At 41.5% G+C, this 17,489-nt stretch overlaps 1 protein-coding gene across 1 annotated transcript in view; it reads left to right on the top strand.

Annotated features, from left to right (window-relative positions):
- Positions 1-13,929, top strand: part of slc16a10 (solute carrier family 16 member 10) — a 43,001-nt gene extending 29,072 nt beyond the window's left edge. Inside the window, exons 4-6 of the mRNA XM_020636683.3 lie at positions 5,356-5,499; positions 6,634-6,862; positions 9,654-13,929. Of these exons, the coding sequence (XP_020492339.2) occupies positions 5,356-5,499; positions 6,634-6,862; positions 9,654-9,889 (609 nt within the window). The 3' untranslated portion in view covers positions 9,890-13,929. The remainder of the gene's footprint in view (positions 1-5,355; positions 5,500-6,633; positions 6,863-9,653) is intronic.
- Positions 13,930-17,489: the final 3,560 nt, after the last annotated feature.

The following is a 17,489-nucleotide window of genomic DNA, read 5'->3' as shown; positions in this document are numbered from 1 at the left end:
CAAAATACTGACAAACCGCAGCACTGCTCCTACGAGATGCTATCCGTGCACTGAGCTTGTTTGCATTCTGGTTGTAGAGCGAGGAGAGCAGGTACACTAACCGCAGCTACAGCCAGTCTGGGGCTACAACCCCGGCTAGTGGCGGGTGGCTGCGCTGCAGTTTGAGCACGACATCTGACCGTCCAAAGAGAGAGCCAAAATATTCTGAATACGTTTAACTGACTATAACTCTGGAGCCAAATATGGAGGGTGATGACATTTAACCGTTTAGTCGACTAAGTGTGCACATCCCTCGGTTACAGAGACTGGTTGGCATTGTAGCGCAGTCCATTAGGTGAAGCTATAAGGGACTGTAGTTAGACCACAGAAACACAGAGAGCCACAGCTTCCACCTGTAACTCTCTGAGTAGTTTTGGACAGGGTGCAGTAATCTTTCCAAGCATTGACCCCCCCCTGTGTAACCCAGGCCGCTTCAGCACGGAGGACGCTTTGTTTTTCCTGTTTTTTATTTGTAACGCATAAACACGTGACACAGCACCGACCTACAACCTCACAGGAAGCCTCGAATACATAACAAACTGATTGATGCAGCGCGTGAATGAGTCAGAGAGTTCAATAGGGAATGTCTGCTCACATAATACACTAGTCTTTACCCAGCTGGTCACGATGACATGAGGGACAGGCCTCTATGGATTTCCTCCTCATGGGCTCTGTCCAGCCATCCACGCCGCAGGGGGGGGACTCTCTCTATCTGAGTAGACACATCTTATCTACGTGCAGTAGCTATGTGAGCCCTTTGCTTCCTTGGACTCACATGTCAGCCATGTTATCTTGAGTCTTGGCTGCATGATCTACTTGACCTGAGTACAGTGGTCAACTCCTGCAGTGATTCTGCCAACATGTTGCACCACAGTGGATTCCTGCAGTGGAAAACACAACCATCTCCTCATTAACAGATAGATAGATAGATAGATAGATAGATAGATACAGAAAGATAAACATGCATTATAATAAGTTTAAAGAGAGGGGGTGTAAACAGCAGCTAGTAATATCTGCTGACTGTAATTATGATTATTATTAAGAGTTTAAATAGTAAATGACCACATAAAAGAAACCACAAACTAAACAGTTAATAGGGAGATCAGGAGCCTGAATTATTAAAGAACCGAGTCATTAGATTAGATTTGTACAGCTGTTTTTACACACACACACACACACACACACACACACACACACACACACACACACACACACACACAGGTGGCTAATGGATCAATTACTGTGCGCTAAAATAAAAACTCAACCATAAACACAAAACAGCAACTGACAATAAATGCTCCTTCACTTCTCTGTAAATCATCGACTCACAGACTCGGCCTGGGCGATATAACGATAACGATGATAATAGCGGTATCACTTCTCTCAGCGTTTTCCAGCAGCATGCTCTGTGCTCATGATTGTGAAATGTTCCTCTGTTCAAGTAGAGTTTATCATGTTCTGACAGAGAGAATAATCTTCAACTTTCACTCAGGAGTAAACAGCAGTAAAATATATCGTGATAATTATTGACTGATATGAACTTTTTTATAACATTTTTAGTCAAATCGCCCAGTCAGACTGTATTTTTTTACGCCTTTTATACAAAACATGTGACACAAAGAGCTGTGCATACATCAATAAAACAATATGAACAGGGGTGCGCGGCTGGTGGCGCAGTGGCAGGGCGCTCATCCCATGTGTTGAGACTCTCATCTCAAGCAGTAGGCCCAGGTTCACTTCAACCCATGGCCCCTTTCCGCATGTCATTCCCTGCTCTCTCTCCCTGGTTTCCAACTCTATCCACTGTCCTCTCTCTGAATTAAAGGCACGAAAAAGCCCAAAATAAATCTTTAAAAAAAACAAAAAAACAATATGAGCAGCCCCCAGCCCACTATCACACAAAACTGAGGTGGAAAAGCTTCATGACATCCGGGGCCTAGCATAGCCTAGCGATATGTTGCTCGCCCCATGTAAGGAGGCTAAAGTCTGAATCAAAGGGGTCTCGAATCCTTAAAAAAAGAAAGGAAAAAAAAAAAAGGGTTTCATGAACTCTGAATGAAGAAACTCAGGAGTCAGGATGACAACGTGTTTTATTTCACGACAAGACGACAATACAACAGAGACAAATGAGATAACAGAGCCATGAAAAAGAATCCAGGGAAATGGAATTGAGTACGAGGATTCAGGTTAAAGGGTAAAAATGAACTTAGAAACTAAATAAAGTGATTTAGATAAAATAAGATCCAATCAAAAGAGACTAAACACACACGTCTGGAGTTTACTTTAACAATATTGACATCCTGAGCGTTATCATTTATTATCTCAGATGACTGAAGAGATGTCTGAACGCTGATGATTATCAGGAGGTGATTTGTTTAATACTAACGGGGCCTGATCGAAAGCAATAGAAAAAAAGGCTTTTGGGCATTTCAGCTCACGCAGTCTGTAAAAAGTGATTAATATTTAAAAACAGCCTTGATTTGATTATCTGACTCATCCGACCTTAATTAAGAATCATCAGATGACTTTTACTTTGACAGCATTTCCAGATGTATTTCATTCAGTGACCCTGATGAAGGCCACAAGCCGACACACCTCAGTCTAATGAAGTCGATCTTTAAACTACCAGTGTTGCTCGAGCTTTTTTGACCTCTTCACATTTTTTTTTATTTGCAACGCTTCTAAATGATGTTGCTGCTGTAACCGATGTCAATAAAGACAATTCACTTTAGGTGGCTGTGGCTCAGTTGGTAGAGTCAGTCGTAACTCAACCGGAAGGTTGGGGGGGATAGATCCCAGCTCCTGCAGCTACATGTCCGATTTGTCCTCGGACAAGACACTTAACCCCAAGTTACTCCCACTGCCTCGTTGGTGGTGTATGAATGTGTATAACTGGATTAGTTAATACTGATGGTCTCTTTACATAGCAGTCTCTACCATCAGTGTGTGAATGTTTAGGTGTGACCTGTGGTGTAAAAGCACTTTGAGTAGTCAGAAGACTAGAAACGCGCTACACAAGCTCAAGTCCATTTACCATTTACTTGCAATATCACGCCATTGTACGCTCTAAAAGTTGATTTCAGTAGGAGGGTTTGTGAAGGAGGATGACTTGCACGTGGGATGATAAAGAACAAAGCAGGGTGGGATGAAAGGGGTCGATTGTGGAGGGATGAGCTGGGGTCGAAAGGGGTCGTAATTTTTCTGGAGCCATCAGTAACCCAGGGGTTCGAGACTCAGGGTCGGTCGCGGGACTCAATGAACGATTAACATCCCAAAGAGAGGGAGAGAGGAGGAGAATATGGTGTGGACAGGAGGGCTGTGAAAACAAAGGTAAATGTGAGAAACAGAGCCAGAGTTAAACAGGAAGAAGAGGCCGGTCCTGTTTCTATAATCTTAATGTTCCTAATTAGTTGATTTAATTAAGCCCATCAGTGTGATGTATAAGAAGCATTCAGTACTCTCAGGGGACTTTGAACGTTTCCTGCTCCATCGTCAAGTTGCTGCCAGTGGTGTTTTTCTGACGCATCTCTCCCCTCCAATGAGGAAGTAGTCCTCTGTATCTGCAGTGCAACGGTTTGGAGATAAATCTCTGCTTCCTATTCGGACTCTGCAGGACGCGAGCACACATTCACATGTGCAGAGCATGTGATGCGATACAAGCGTGTTCCTGTTATCATGCTTGCATTGTTTCAAAGCTGAGATGCATCGTCCTAGAGGCTTGGGATGCCTTTAATTAGTGGCATAACGCTCGTCCTCCCTCAAACAGCTTACAGCCTCTTATCTTAATGAACACAGAGTGAGTAGTGATAGCAACATGTTAACATCTCAAACAGAACTGTCAGACACATCTTTCTGATGCAAACGGCCTCAACAGATGTGTGAATGAAAAAGTTCCTCTGCTGATTAGTGTCATTACCCTCTGCTTCCTACTGTAAATGTGGGATTCCCCTTATGGGGGGGCACACAGAGCACTGTGTGAAGAGACAATAAATCATCCAGAGGTCGTTGCAGATGGATGTGTGACCTGCACAATGGTTTGTGTGGGGTCAGGGGGGGTAGAAGCAGCAGACAGACAGACTTTTGAGAAGGACCGCTGCAGCCTGCCTGGAGGTAGAACTAGATGGCAGAGCTCCACACAGACAGCAGGCCCTCTTTTTTTTCTCCCTCTCTCTCAAACTGTGGGCCTCACAGATTGCAGCTTTGGGGAAAGCAGAGACAGAGTTACAACACGCACATCTGGACTGACTTTTCTTACAGTCAGAAGGAGAAAACTAGTGGCAGCAAAAAGTAAAGACAAATGAGGAATGCTGAAATATGACCACGCTGCACAACACTGCTGATGATGATGAGTAGACTGTGAGAAATGATACAGTACAGAGTTCATCATTAAACTATCCTCGACACTGACAAACATTTGAAAAGCACAATACACTCCCAGGCATGTGAAGTTTTTAAAGATATATGTAAACCTCCTCCTCACTTTCCACTGTGCATCCTTTTCAACAAGGCCCTAAGTCTCTAACTCTTATCCTCTGCCGCCCCTCGGTGGTGGACTACTGCCAAACTCCATTTGAGCTGCTTTGTCGGCAGCGCATGAATGTGTGAGTGGGATTATTTCATTCTGATGGTCTCTTTACACAGCAGCCTCTACCATCAGTGTGTGAATGTGTAGGTGTGACCTGTAGTGTGAAAGAGCTTTGAGCAGTCAGAAGGCTAGAAAAAATATATACAAGTCCACCAATGATGATGATGGTTTTGATGTTGACAATGACGTTATTTAGGATGGTTTGATGCTGATCAGATCTCTAAAGAACAGCTGATGATGTTGTTGATGACCTGTGTGTCTGATCAGACGTTTGTTGTTGAACTTCCTGACGTTGTTTCCTCCTCACTAGATCCTTGCTTGTGTTGTTCTTACTCTCTGATGTTCGTCGCTTTGGATAAAAGCGTCTGCTAAATGAATTTTCAGAACTGTAATCTGGTTACCTGCTGTGTCTCCGTCTCTGCATTTCTAACATTCTGTATTCCTGAGTGTAAAAGCCAAATCAGTGGGGCGCTGGTGGTGCAGTGGTTAGTGCGCACGCCCCATGTATGGAGGCTGTAGTCCTCAAGGCGGACGGCCCAGGCTCGGTTATAGCCTGTGGCTCCTTTCCCGCATGTCATTCCCCACTCTCTCTCTCCCTGGCTATCCACTGTTATATCTCTCTATTAAAGACACAAAAAGCCCAAAAATAAATCTTTAGAAAATAATAAAAAAAAAGCCAAATCAGAGCCATGACTCATCTGTGTTCATCTGCTTCCTTCATCACTCCACAGATGAAACATGTGGAGGAGCGTTTCGGGGAAGACACCAGTAAAGAAGTTCTGCTCATGTGCATCGGCATCACGTCGTGTGTGGGCCGCCTCATCTTCGGCATTGTGGCAGACTACGTTCACGGGGTCAACAAAGTTTACCTGCAGGTGAGTACTGTTTGAGTGAAGTGACGTCAGCAGGAGTAGCTGCTCTGTCGATCACCAACCAAAATATGTCCCATGAATGCATTAGATTTCTTATATCTCCTTTTTCTTCTGAAGATGCTCTTAATGGTTTCAACATTTGTTTAACAAACACAACTATAGATTAGAGCCAGCTGATAATATCGGTGACCATCTCGTCTTTTTTATATATCTTATCCACAAGAGTTTTATAACTGCATATGAGGGATTAAAGCAATAAATATGTATATCTGTATCTATCTTTACAGATCGAACACAGATCTATGAAAGATATTTGCAGATATATCCGTTGCCGTTTTGTTTGCTCTCCCCAATATCGATATCGGCCCTAAAATTCCCATATCGGTCGGCCCTAGATATATATGAAAAAAAAACAACAGACCAACTTCAGATCAAAGTTTTACATATTAGTAAAAGTTATAACTCGTTGTTATGTAAACAATCTCAGGGTCATATTTGTGTCTTGAGCAATGCATGTCCAATGTTTCTACATTTGAGTTATTATGAGTCAGTTTTTATCATTATGTCGATTTCCTGTACTTTCCCTCTCTGTGGTTTACGAGAAGGCCTTCTCACCGTAAACAATAGGACATGGGGCGAGAAAGCCCGAGCCACCCAAGCCCTTCCAGAGAGGGGGCGTGGTCAAACACAGCTCATTTACATATTTAAAGGTACAGACACAGAAACAGCCTGTTCTGAGCAGGGCTGAAATAGAGGGGTTTATAGGCATGATAAGTGACCTCTAAGATCAGCTGTAAGCTAATTAGCTTCTTAGCTGCTGCATATTAAACAACATACATCCGTCAGTCAAACCTAGAGCTGACACCTAGCTTAAATCTTCTTAGACAACTAGGAACATTTTGATGACTTTGTACTTCCTCCTTAAAAAGTGCATTGAAACACATTGGACTTCAGTGATGACTAAGAGTGATTTCATCTGGCTTTTCCTCTTTCATGAAACCATTTGACCTCTGAAAACTGTGAGACAGCATGTACATCTTGTGATACTAAAACTCACACTTCCCTTTGTCTTGAAGGAAAATGAAACTTAATAAGTAAACATTTGAAGCCCGGTTTTGACGTGAGTACTCTGTGCAGGTCTCCTCCTTCTTCGTCATCGGCCTCATGTCCATGATGATCCCTCTGTGCAACATCTTCGGTGGTCTGATCGCCGTGTGCTTGCTGATGGGGCTGTTCGACGGCTGCTTCATCTGCATCATGGCCCCCATCGCCTTCGAGCTGGTCGGGGCAAACAACGTGTCCCAGGCCATCGGCTTCCTGCTGGGCCTGATGTCTGTGCCCATGACTGCTGGGCCTCCCATCGCAGGTGAGACAGGAAGTGTCTCAATACTGAGAACGCTCTGAATGTGCCTCTGATGTCAATATAAAACATCTTAAAGTCATACTGAATACCTTAAACTTTCAACTAGGGAGGAGAAACAGAGACATCATTCTCTACCAGGGTCGTCATGATTAAGAGTTTTAAACTTCCATTTGACCATACTAATGAAAATCAAATCATCTCATGTTTCGATACCACAGCAACCTTTACTGTGTCCTTTATCGTTTTTATTGACACAAACTTCAAGCAAATTCCTGAACACAGTCTACATTAGTTAAATACAATGACACACATAGCTATATAAATAAATCAGAAGCACAGGTCACATGTTCAGTGGTCTGTTTACCGGCTGTTCTCCGATATCAGAAGAAGAAATCCTCTTGAAACACATCCCCGCAGCATCCTCCTAAAGCTCTCAGGGCCTGATTTACTAAAGGTCTTAAAACGTGTGCAAACTTGATACCACCAGCAAAAAATTTGCTATCTGATCTACTAACAGCGTGCAGTGAGGATTGCGTCTTTCAAATGAGCAAAACAACATGCATTGTCCATTTAGTACGTTTGCCTTAATGAATATACAATATGGGGCGTTTCTGCCCTAACGCGCAAAATACTGGGAGGAGAAAATGCAAACAAGTTAAGTTAGTACACACATTGCGATTTACCAAACCTGACAAAAATTGCGGTGATTGTGAATTTAACACCTTTGAAAAGAACGTGCTAATCCAGGAGACCAGTGTTACGCACAACAGACTGCTGTTATTGTAGTGAGGAGGAGACATAGGCACAACAAAAGAAGGCATACAGATCGCATTTTTCCCCACGTGTTTACATGTTTCAAATGGCATGCATTTATTTTTTAATTTTATTCAATATTCTAATCGTTAAGGAAGAGAAACACCATGATTAAACTACAGGCTATTGTTGCCATATATAAAAAAAAAAACTGAACATTCACAGCCTCTGAATTCTATAGAATTTCAACATTGACATTTATTTCTTCCTATTTCCCTCTTTTCACCAACATTACATTTTAAACTGGGGATTTCCTTTTTCTTGGGTCGTGTGTCTCTACCCCAGCTTGCGCTCCTTTCCATAGTGCACTCGTCACCTCCCTCTAAAGCCCGCTGCTGCTACTCTGTAGGACGCTTGGATTGGGGTACCTCACCACTGTTTGTACCCCCGTCTTCGATACCTTTTTCCAGGGCATTTATGTCCGATCAGACACAGCGCTGGCCAGCTGTCTGGTGCGCAACAACAGCGAGTGTAGAGCGCCCGGTCCACAGAGGACGCAGTGCGCACCTCCTGCGCAATGTATGACACTTCATTCTTAAGATTAAGGGAATAAAAGAGAGGCCCTGTTTAATGCTGATGTTTTCTTATAACCAAAATTTTCTTTGTAATATTCAAATTTATCTCCTATAACTTAAAAGTATTGTGCGTTTATTTGCCTCTCCCACTAATACCTATTTTGCGCTTGCAGTCATCCTGCTTTCTGTTCAAACTATCCGTGATGTAAACCAGTAGAACACGCAAAAACCTAACTTAAATAGTTCCGCCTCCACAAGGTTTACACCTGTTGTCATTCACACAAATTTTCTTAGTAGATCACCCGCAAAACGCCCACCAACCAAACGTGCAAACTTTTGGAGTGAACACGCAATTTAAAACTCTTTAATTGGGAGCTTAGTAAATCTGGCCCTCAGTGTCTGCCGAGAGACGACTGAAGACGACTGAAGAGTCTCTCTCTAGTGTTTTTTTCCACACCTTACACTGTACTTATTTAGATTATAATGTACAGATGTCACTAGGTTTATTCACTGTTCTCTAATGTCAGTCAGACCTGACAGAGTTCAGTTGTTATTAGAACACCAAGTACAGCTTAGAGAGTGTCAACTGTTTTTCCTGATACCTGTAAGGCTGTTTGGTAGACTTGTTGTCTGCTCCAGTGTTATAGACGTCACAGTTTAGTCTAGGTGGGTCAATGTGACACGACCCTGATAATGGTAATGTCTTTTAGGATATATGCGATGCCTTTCGAAAAGTTCTGCAGATGTGATTGAGCAAGACACGAGAACAGAATTGTGATGTTGAATCATGTCTCCTCATGAGTATTCTTCTTATGTATAAACTTTCATCAACGTAAGCCATCCGAGTCAACTGAATCTTATTGTGTGGAGTCAAGTCTTAGTAATTTCCTCAACAATCAGGGCCACGTTCTGTACGCTGAAGGTCATATTTGATGTGAAAAGCCTGACCTCTTAGAAACTAGCCTGACAGTAAGTGAAGCTGTGTTGAGGAGCATCAGCTCATCATGTGAGCATCATGTGCAGAGGGGTTCTGTCTGAAACACAATGAGGACCTTTTCATTTCAAAGAGATGCAGGTCATCAAACAGCTCAGCATCCTGGTCATGGAGAAACTGTAGAACTGTAGAAACTACTTGATGAAGATGTTGACTCCTTCCTGTTCTAGTTTTAGTCCGACCGGGTTTAGCTTGCTTTATGTAGCCTAAGCTGCTATAGGCCTAAACTGCTATAGGCTTAGGCCTATAGCAGTTTAGGCCTATAGCAGCTACTAGGAGCTGGTCCAAGCCTGACCCAGTACTAACTATGAGCTTATCTACTCTTAAAGGTACAGAGTGTGTCTGCCTCTCGGAGCCTGGAGGATTACAAAGGAGAGGGGCCTGATAGCTGAAGGCTCTACCTCCCATAACAAGACCACATCTCCACCAGTCCAACGTGTGTGATAAATTTTGTCCTTCTCTCTGTCTGTAGGCTTCCTGAGGGACAGACTGGGCAGCTACGACGTGGCCTTCTACCTGGCAGGCATCCCCCCGCTCATCGGAGGCGCCGTGCTGTGTCTGATACCCTGGGTGGAGACCAGGCGCAGACGGCAGGAGATGGAGGCGGCGGCTCTGAGCAAGGACCAAGGCGTCACCGAGAAGATGATGGAGAACGAGAAAGCTCAGGGAGACGCGGCGCCGTGCAAAACAGGAGAGTCCGTCCTCTAAGTGTCCCACTGAACAGACTGAAAGAGAGACACGGGAGGTCAGAGACTTCTGAGGACTGAGGTTCAGTTTGTGTGTTATTTTTTGAAGATTGTAACGGCGGCCCTTCAGTAGAAGCATGCCTGAATATGCCAAAGTGATGAAACATATCAGACAGATTCGTAGGTTGAACTTTAACATGAATGTGATGGAGAAGAACTATGCATTCAGTTGTTTTAATCCAAATGAATTGATAGTGCAGCAGCCGAACTTGAAGTTAAAATGGAAAGAGTGGAATCTGCACATTTTAACACAAGGGAAAGAAGGCGTGCTGTGCTTCGTATTAATGCAACACTTTCAGATTGCACTCTTAAGGTAGACTATCATTCTCTGTGATCCGTTTTGAAAGGCTTAAATGTAGACATATAAAGACCACATCCAATTACACCAAAGGTGAGCTGCTGCTGGTTCAATCAATATCTCCGTTTCTTGTCATTGTGAAGATTTTCTTTTGAAAGCTGCCGTCTGTGATGTGTCCCCTCAGACGGGCCCCTCCTCTTAACACGGCCTTGATTTGTTCCAAATGTTGTAAATATCGAGGGTAATGCAAAGGGACGTATTGTACGTGTGACGTCAGAGAGGCGCTCTGAGGGATCCTTTTAAGTGTTGTGAATCGTCCGAGCTGTGAACGTGCTCGGACACCTCAAGGGAAGCAGCTTTTAGCACAAACATTTGACATCTCAAGACCAGCAGCTCTGTATCTGAACAATCTGAGCTCGACCTGAGCGGCTCCAATACCAGCGAGCTCCAGGTTCACTCTGGTCCTCGTTTGATTGTTAACTTGAGAATCGTTTGTTAGACTTAAACAAAGTATAAACTGGAATGATAGGGACCTGAAGGAGACAGCTGCTTTATTACAGAACCCCTGTCATTTTTAAGGGGTCTCATATACATTCACATTTAAGGTCTTTATGATTTAAGTTTATATTTTGCTTGCATTGTGCACATTCCTTTATTTACACAGGGAGTCAATCGAGTGTGTGTCTGCAGGGTTAAAGCTGCTCTGACTCATCAAATCCTGCTCCTGTCAAACCTCAGCAGTGTTTATTAGTTGTATCTTTAAAGGACAAGTTCCACTTTTTGAGAGCTTATTTGCATCGTGCCAAAACTTAGATAAATAACATCCCGGTCTTAAATCTGTGTGTTCAAAAACAAAACCACAGCTATTATCTTAGTTAGCGTAGCACTCATATCGCTAAAGTAGAGGCGATATATAAGCCTATCACAGATATAGTCAAGCATATGTGCATATGTTGTGCCAATATAGAAAATGTTGTTTGGGGTCTCACGGCATAACTCGTCCAGTTGAGTGTAGACAAAGTCCAGTGTTTAAAGGTCTCATATTCTCCTCCTCTTCAACCAGTTTAAATAAGTCTCAGAGCTCCTCAAAACATGTGTGTGAAGTTTCTTGTTCTAAATCCACTCTGATCCTGTATTTGATCATGTCTATAAACCCCTCTATTTCAGCCCTGCTCAGAACAGGCTGTTTCTGTGTCTGTACCTTTAAATATGTAAATGAGCTGTGTCTGACCACACCCCCTCTCTGGAAGGGCTTGGGTGTCTCATGTTTCTTGCTCAATGCCCTATAGTTTACGGTGAGAAGGCAGACTCAGAGGTCAGAACAAACTCCTAGCTGTGGGAGTGTCACCCACCTGGGGGAGGGGTTACTGCCCTTTGTGATGTCATGAAGGGAAGTCTCCAAACGGCCTGTTTGAGCACACATTTTCTGAAAAGTGGAGCAGGCAGAGGATGGACTTTTCACATCATTGGGGGGTTTGTAGAGAGACTAGAGACACATATTAGTGTTAGAGGAATATGGAGAAATGTTTTTTAAATAACATGTGACCTTTACAATCAGGCAGCACACACTAAACTCAAATCTAAGCAAGTGTACTTATCTAATTTCTAGTCAACAATATCTCATTAGAGTTAATATAAGCCACACTCACCTGACAAGTCCAGATGAAAAATCTTATAGTAAGATATTAGAAGCCAAAAATAAGTCCTGCTCTGATTGTCATAACTGAAAAATAAAATCAGCCAATGTGGCGAGCTCACTTTGCGTGTTGAGGCTCAAGAAGTGAGTCAATATATCTCATTAGACACTTTTAGAAACTTATTACAAACAATTCAGGCTTTGATTTTTTGTGTGTGTCTTTATTTTAGAGACAGGAACCACACTAACCACCAGGCTACCAGTGCCCTCAAGCTTCATTCTTTATATCTTGGAATAAAAAGTTTATCTGGCTTGTCAGGTGAATGTGGTTTAAACAGAAGTGTGCTGTTATTAGATAATAAACTTTCAGCGCAGAATCAAAGAAACTCTCACGATGTCAAACCTTCAGTGGCGTTTTAAAAGGACGACCGATATAACCGAGGTCATTGAGAAAGCTAACAGTATCCTAGCATACAAAAAAAGAAAACATAAGAATATCTAATTATCATTATAGGAAGTTTTTACAGTGTAATCTGGACACTAGCTCAGGATGTTGATTAATCACATTTAAACGTTGTGTTGAAGCCTGCTCGTTGACCACAGTGTCGACATGAAGCAGTGTTTTTAAAAGGAGCAGAGCAGAAGTGGGAGGTTGTGTTTGGAGTCACTCTCTGCTCGTTGAATCTGCTCCTGTATTTTCTGCAAGTGTCATCAAACCTGCGTTTACTCACCTGGACTGAAACCTGTGACGCCTCCTTGTTTATCAAAGAACGTGAAGCTTGACTCGCTCAGAGTCATCAAACATTACAAACACAGAGCAGCTGCTTGGATGACCTTTGAAAAGGACCAAAATAACAGAATACCAGTGCATACGTACTCATCGATATACGACTATATAGACACTGAGCGACAGTCTCTTATCCTCTCTTGTAATCAGAGTACATGACTTTGACCAATCATTGACAATCAGTCCAGTGCTGTCAGGGTTGATTATTAAACTCTGCACCCTGAGTTCATGTTTTCATATTTTATTTATTTTGTAGTGTTTTAAGTGTCGTGCTGTAATTGAAGGAATGATTTCATTAAGACCAAAAAAACCAAAATGTACTGAAATGAAAAAATGGCTGAAAGTGTCTTGATGCTGTTTTTAGTCTGCTGCCACACAGGAAGTGTCGTCCCAACATGTCTGGAGGTGAGTTTGCTCAGAGAAACAATTGAGTGTCCACGACATTTCCTCTGCAGACGTGTGACACTCTACCTCAGATGAGCTTAACCCCCCCTCTCCCCCCCACCTGGAGCATCACAGTGCCCATGTTCCCCCATGTGAGGAAGTCAAATAAAACACAAATAAACTGACAAGTCTTACACAGTGATCGAGCTCTGCTCCTCAATAATTCACCACAAATGCCTTCTTTTTAATTCAACTGTGACAATTGTCAGCAGCGTTTACATCCTCCTCCTCTCCTAATATGAATATTCTAGTGATGAAATCCCAGCCGCTGTCTATGCATACCTTCTTTGTTTGTAATTGCATGACTGTTTAGTTTTTCCTTTCACCAATGAGAGCCTGGAGTAATGTCTGGACAAAGACATTACTTAATTTGTACCTCTGAACTTTGATTGTAAACCTCTTTGCTATACGAGCATTAAAATTTCATATCTAATCATTTCCTTTTTTTTTTTTTTTAACTAATGTAATTCTCTTACTGCCGTGTAAACACTTCTTTACGATGACCTGGGACATCCAAAGAGACATTTAGAGAAAAAAAAAGCCAAACGTATCGCATGACTTGTTTTCGTTTTGAGACGACTTTAAGGCACACAGTCTGAACTTCTGTCTTAAAGCGAACAGGACGCCTCCATTTCAAATCTGCTTTATTGGTAATTTGCTCTTAATCTTTGGCCTCATTTTTAAAATCTATGTATTCAAATGTTTGCATTTGTTTTGTGTTTGCTGCAAATTCAGATGAAGATTTATTTCTGTAAAGCTTTGCTGTAAGAAAACAATTTTCTTACTGACTTTAAATCCGCTTTTATGTTGCATAAATTGTGTCCTGCTTTCTGTTCACTTATTGCCTTGTGGTGTTTTATTTATAATCCAGCATCAACCTCCGGGGTTGAAACATGAAGTGAGGTGCAGAAGTGCAAAATCATGCAGTTCCTTGAGTGTCCACTAGAGAACTGGCTGCAGAAGCAACATGAAGTCACATACACAAAAACTGTTTTTACAGTAGAAATACATGTTTCCAGTCTGGTTCAAAAAAACAAATAGGTGTGATTAGCTCATGTCTTGATCGACACTCACTGTACAGGGAGGGATTTTTTGATGACTCATCCGTTTGGATTCAATAAAGGATAAGAGTTATTCACAATAAGGCGTGTAGCTGACCTGATTGACAGGTGGGTGCAGTGAACGGTTTGTCAAGAGGTTCAAAACCCGCCTCAGCTCCAGCTCTCAGTCTGTTGTTAGGTTGACTGAAAGTTAGTCTGAGACAGCATTTCCAGCATGGAGACCACCATTGATGAGACTCCAGCGCCCCCTGCAGGAACAGATGGATTATGTCACATTAGTACTGAACTACACATGTCATGTAGAGTTAGGTAAACATAAATCACTTTTGAAGGCTGGCACAGCGTGTCGTCGCTGAGTTACGACCTTAAAGATATTTCATGAACAAGCTCTAATCATTTTTATGGCTCCATGGTGAAAGGTAGTGTTTGTACTTCAATGATGGTTCAAAGGTTTAAGAGATGTTCCTGAGTTGTAAACCAAACACAGACAGTAGAGTTTATCACAGTAAACATGGCGGTCAGCTCAGGGCTAAACGTGATGCTTCACCGTCTCTCACAAGCTCATGACCTCTCTCCACTCATATCTGGGAGGTTAAAAGACTTGTGTTTCCTGAGTTCAGGCTGCCTCAGGAATCTTTCCCTTGCTCTGTGTCCAGTCACATGATATATATCAGGTTCATATCAGGCGTCACGGTGGTTCTTACCGCTTAAGGAGGGGCGGGGTTTGTCATCAGACTGAAAAGAAGTGCTGCCTGGTGGGGGCGGGGGGGGGTGAACTCCAGTCCAAGGACACATCAGACAGGAGCAGGGGATTGAACCCCGACCTTCCAGGTCCTGTACAGCCATCCTGTAATTCATTTAAACTCCAAGTGAACAAAATGTTTTTTCAGCATTATAAAATGTGCTTATCCCTCCCAAACATATAATGAACCTTAAGTGACACAAAGACAACACATAGATGTTTTTATATGGATTATTTACATCCATGCTCGCAGGAGTGTTGGTACATTGTGAAGCTAATCAAGTGTGAGAGCACGAGTCAAAACTATTACAGCTTTTAAACTCCCTGAAACACACAAATATGAACACCTGCATGATGAGTCTGAATCAACAAATAAAGGGTCATTTACGAGGATGTAAAGTCTAAAATAACTGCAGTTATATATACTAGTAGTAGAACAACATCAGTGGGGACTTTTCACATCATGTATCCCTCCTCCTGCTCAGTCAGGAGCTCTAAATACTTTTAATGAACATTTACAGCTGACAAAGTTTTTCTTTATTCATCATCTCAAACCTCAGAATCAAACCTCAGACTCTGATGTCACTGGTTTTATCATCACATTCATTTCTTATAACACACAATGTTCATTCTAAAGAGGAGCTGCTCTGTGGTTACCATGGACACCAACAGTAGAATAAAATGTTTAGGTTGCTTAGCAACAGTCTAGTTTGAGTTGGTGGAGTTAAACATTAATCTGTTGTTGATTTTTACTCTTGTTGAATAAAAGTAATATCACAGTGGAGGTGGAGATGTTGATCTGGATATCAGCACTGATGTGATTCACGTAGTAAACAAACACACAAACAAATATTGTAATATTATAATAATAATATAATAATAATATCCCCTTTAATATTTGTTATGATGTTATGATATATTATTTGTACCGTTATAAACGTATTATAATTTGTTGTAGTATTTCGTAGGCCTACAGTCTTACAGTCCCCTCTCTCGTGATTGGTTGTTTTTATTACGCTGACCTTTCTGCTTCCAAACACTAGAGGTCGCAGTTTCCTCTTTGTGCTGACGTAGTGGCGATCACTTCCTGTTTGCCCGGTTTGCCCCGAACCAGGCAACAAATTGAGAGAAGAGGTGTCACTCTGCTCTGGATTTGGGAAACCAAGAACGATAACTTCGTGCAGGTATTTAGGTTAAAAACAGGAAAAGGGTAACAGTACGTAGAAGATAGATTTCTACATTTGTCTATCTAATTATTAGTATAATATTTAAAGCGATGGCACCATTTTTAATTGATGCTAATGAATAAAAACCCTGATTTACTTACATACCTTGTATTATTCTATTACTGTATTTTTTTCTCCCTTTATTTAACTGATTACTTAGTTTTTACTTAGATTTTTAACTTCTTTTTATTTTTGATAATTATATTCCTGTTTCTTGAGCTGTTGTGACAAAACAATTTCCCCCATAGGGAATCAATAAAGTTTATCTTTATCTTTATCTTTATTTGGTTTATGTATTTATTTTATGGATATTTTATAGTATAGAAAAATACAGATATATACAATAAAATATGGGTAACGAGAACAAATCCTATTCAACATAGGACATGATACAGTTAAAGTGACCATGCATCAGTGTTGACATTTATGGTTCTCAATAATAAATCATTTTTGAACATTATATTTAACTGAATGATCACATGTTGACTCTCTAATTGAGTGCTGTATTAAATTCAGGATGTGATGCAGGTATAGTCCTGTTAAACCTTTCTGATATCAGCAGATATAGTTTAAACATGCGTTCATCTTCTGTTTTAGAACAATACTAGTATTGCTATTTGTATCAATAAAGTAAAAATAAACGTTTCAGTCCTTGACAACACTGCTGATAGACAATGACTGAAACTTTGCTGCTGTTATTATTCACCTTTCTGCACTGTAGCTCCTATTTTTATATATATTTTTTTACCACTTTATCTTGCATCCATCTCAGCCTGTGGACTTTCTTTTTTGGGCTTTTAAGCCCAGTGGAGTTGGTGTGCGGGTATCTCTTCTGCAATTTTTCAATATTTTCTCCAGTAACTTTTTTGATACCCTGAGTATGCACAGTCTCACACTTCCTGACATTCTTTACAGGGGAGGAGAAAGGGGGTGACCGAGGCTACCCTAGAAATCAAATTGGCCAGCCCAAAATCCTGAACTATTATTGGCTGTATGCCTTAATAGAGGCAGGCCTTTTGTTCAAATCAACTATTGTGGATGTGGTTCAACAGGCTGCTGTTAGCTTCCTTTGCATTTCAGTGTAACATTTTTCATTTGATTGGTATTTTAAATAGTAGATTTGGACATAGGGAGCAGTTTTCGGTGGGTCACAAATGTGTGGCTGGAAAAATATGGTCTAGTGTCAAATAGTTTTTTATTGGTTTTGTTCCGTTTCTTTGTTCTGTCACGTTTGCTGCACGATTTTTCATCTGATGGTTGAAAAAAAATTAACTGGGTCGATATTTGGGTCGCAGTGTTTTTACAAGGAGTGGATGCTGAGGCTTTACCAGCTGAATTAAATTGATTGAATTGATTTGATTCCTTTAT

The sequence above is a fragment of the Labrus bergylta genome, chromosome 15 (assembly GCF_963930695.1).
Source record: "Labrus bergylta chromosome 15, fLabBer1.1, whole genome shotgun sequence".
Lineage (NCBI taxonomy): Eukaryota > Metazoa > Chordata > Actinopteri > Labriformes > Labridae > Labrus > Labrus bergylta.
The sequence above is the reverse complement of the archived record's forward strand: the minus strand, read 5'-3'. Positions and strand labels throughout refer to the sequence as shown.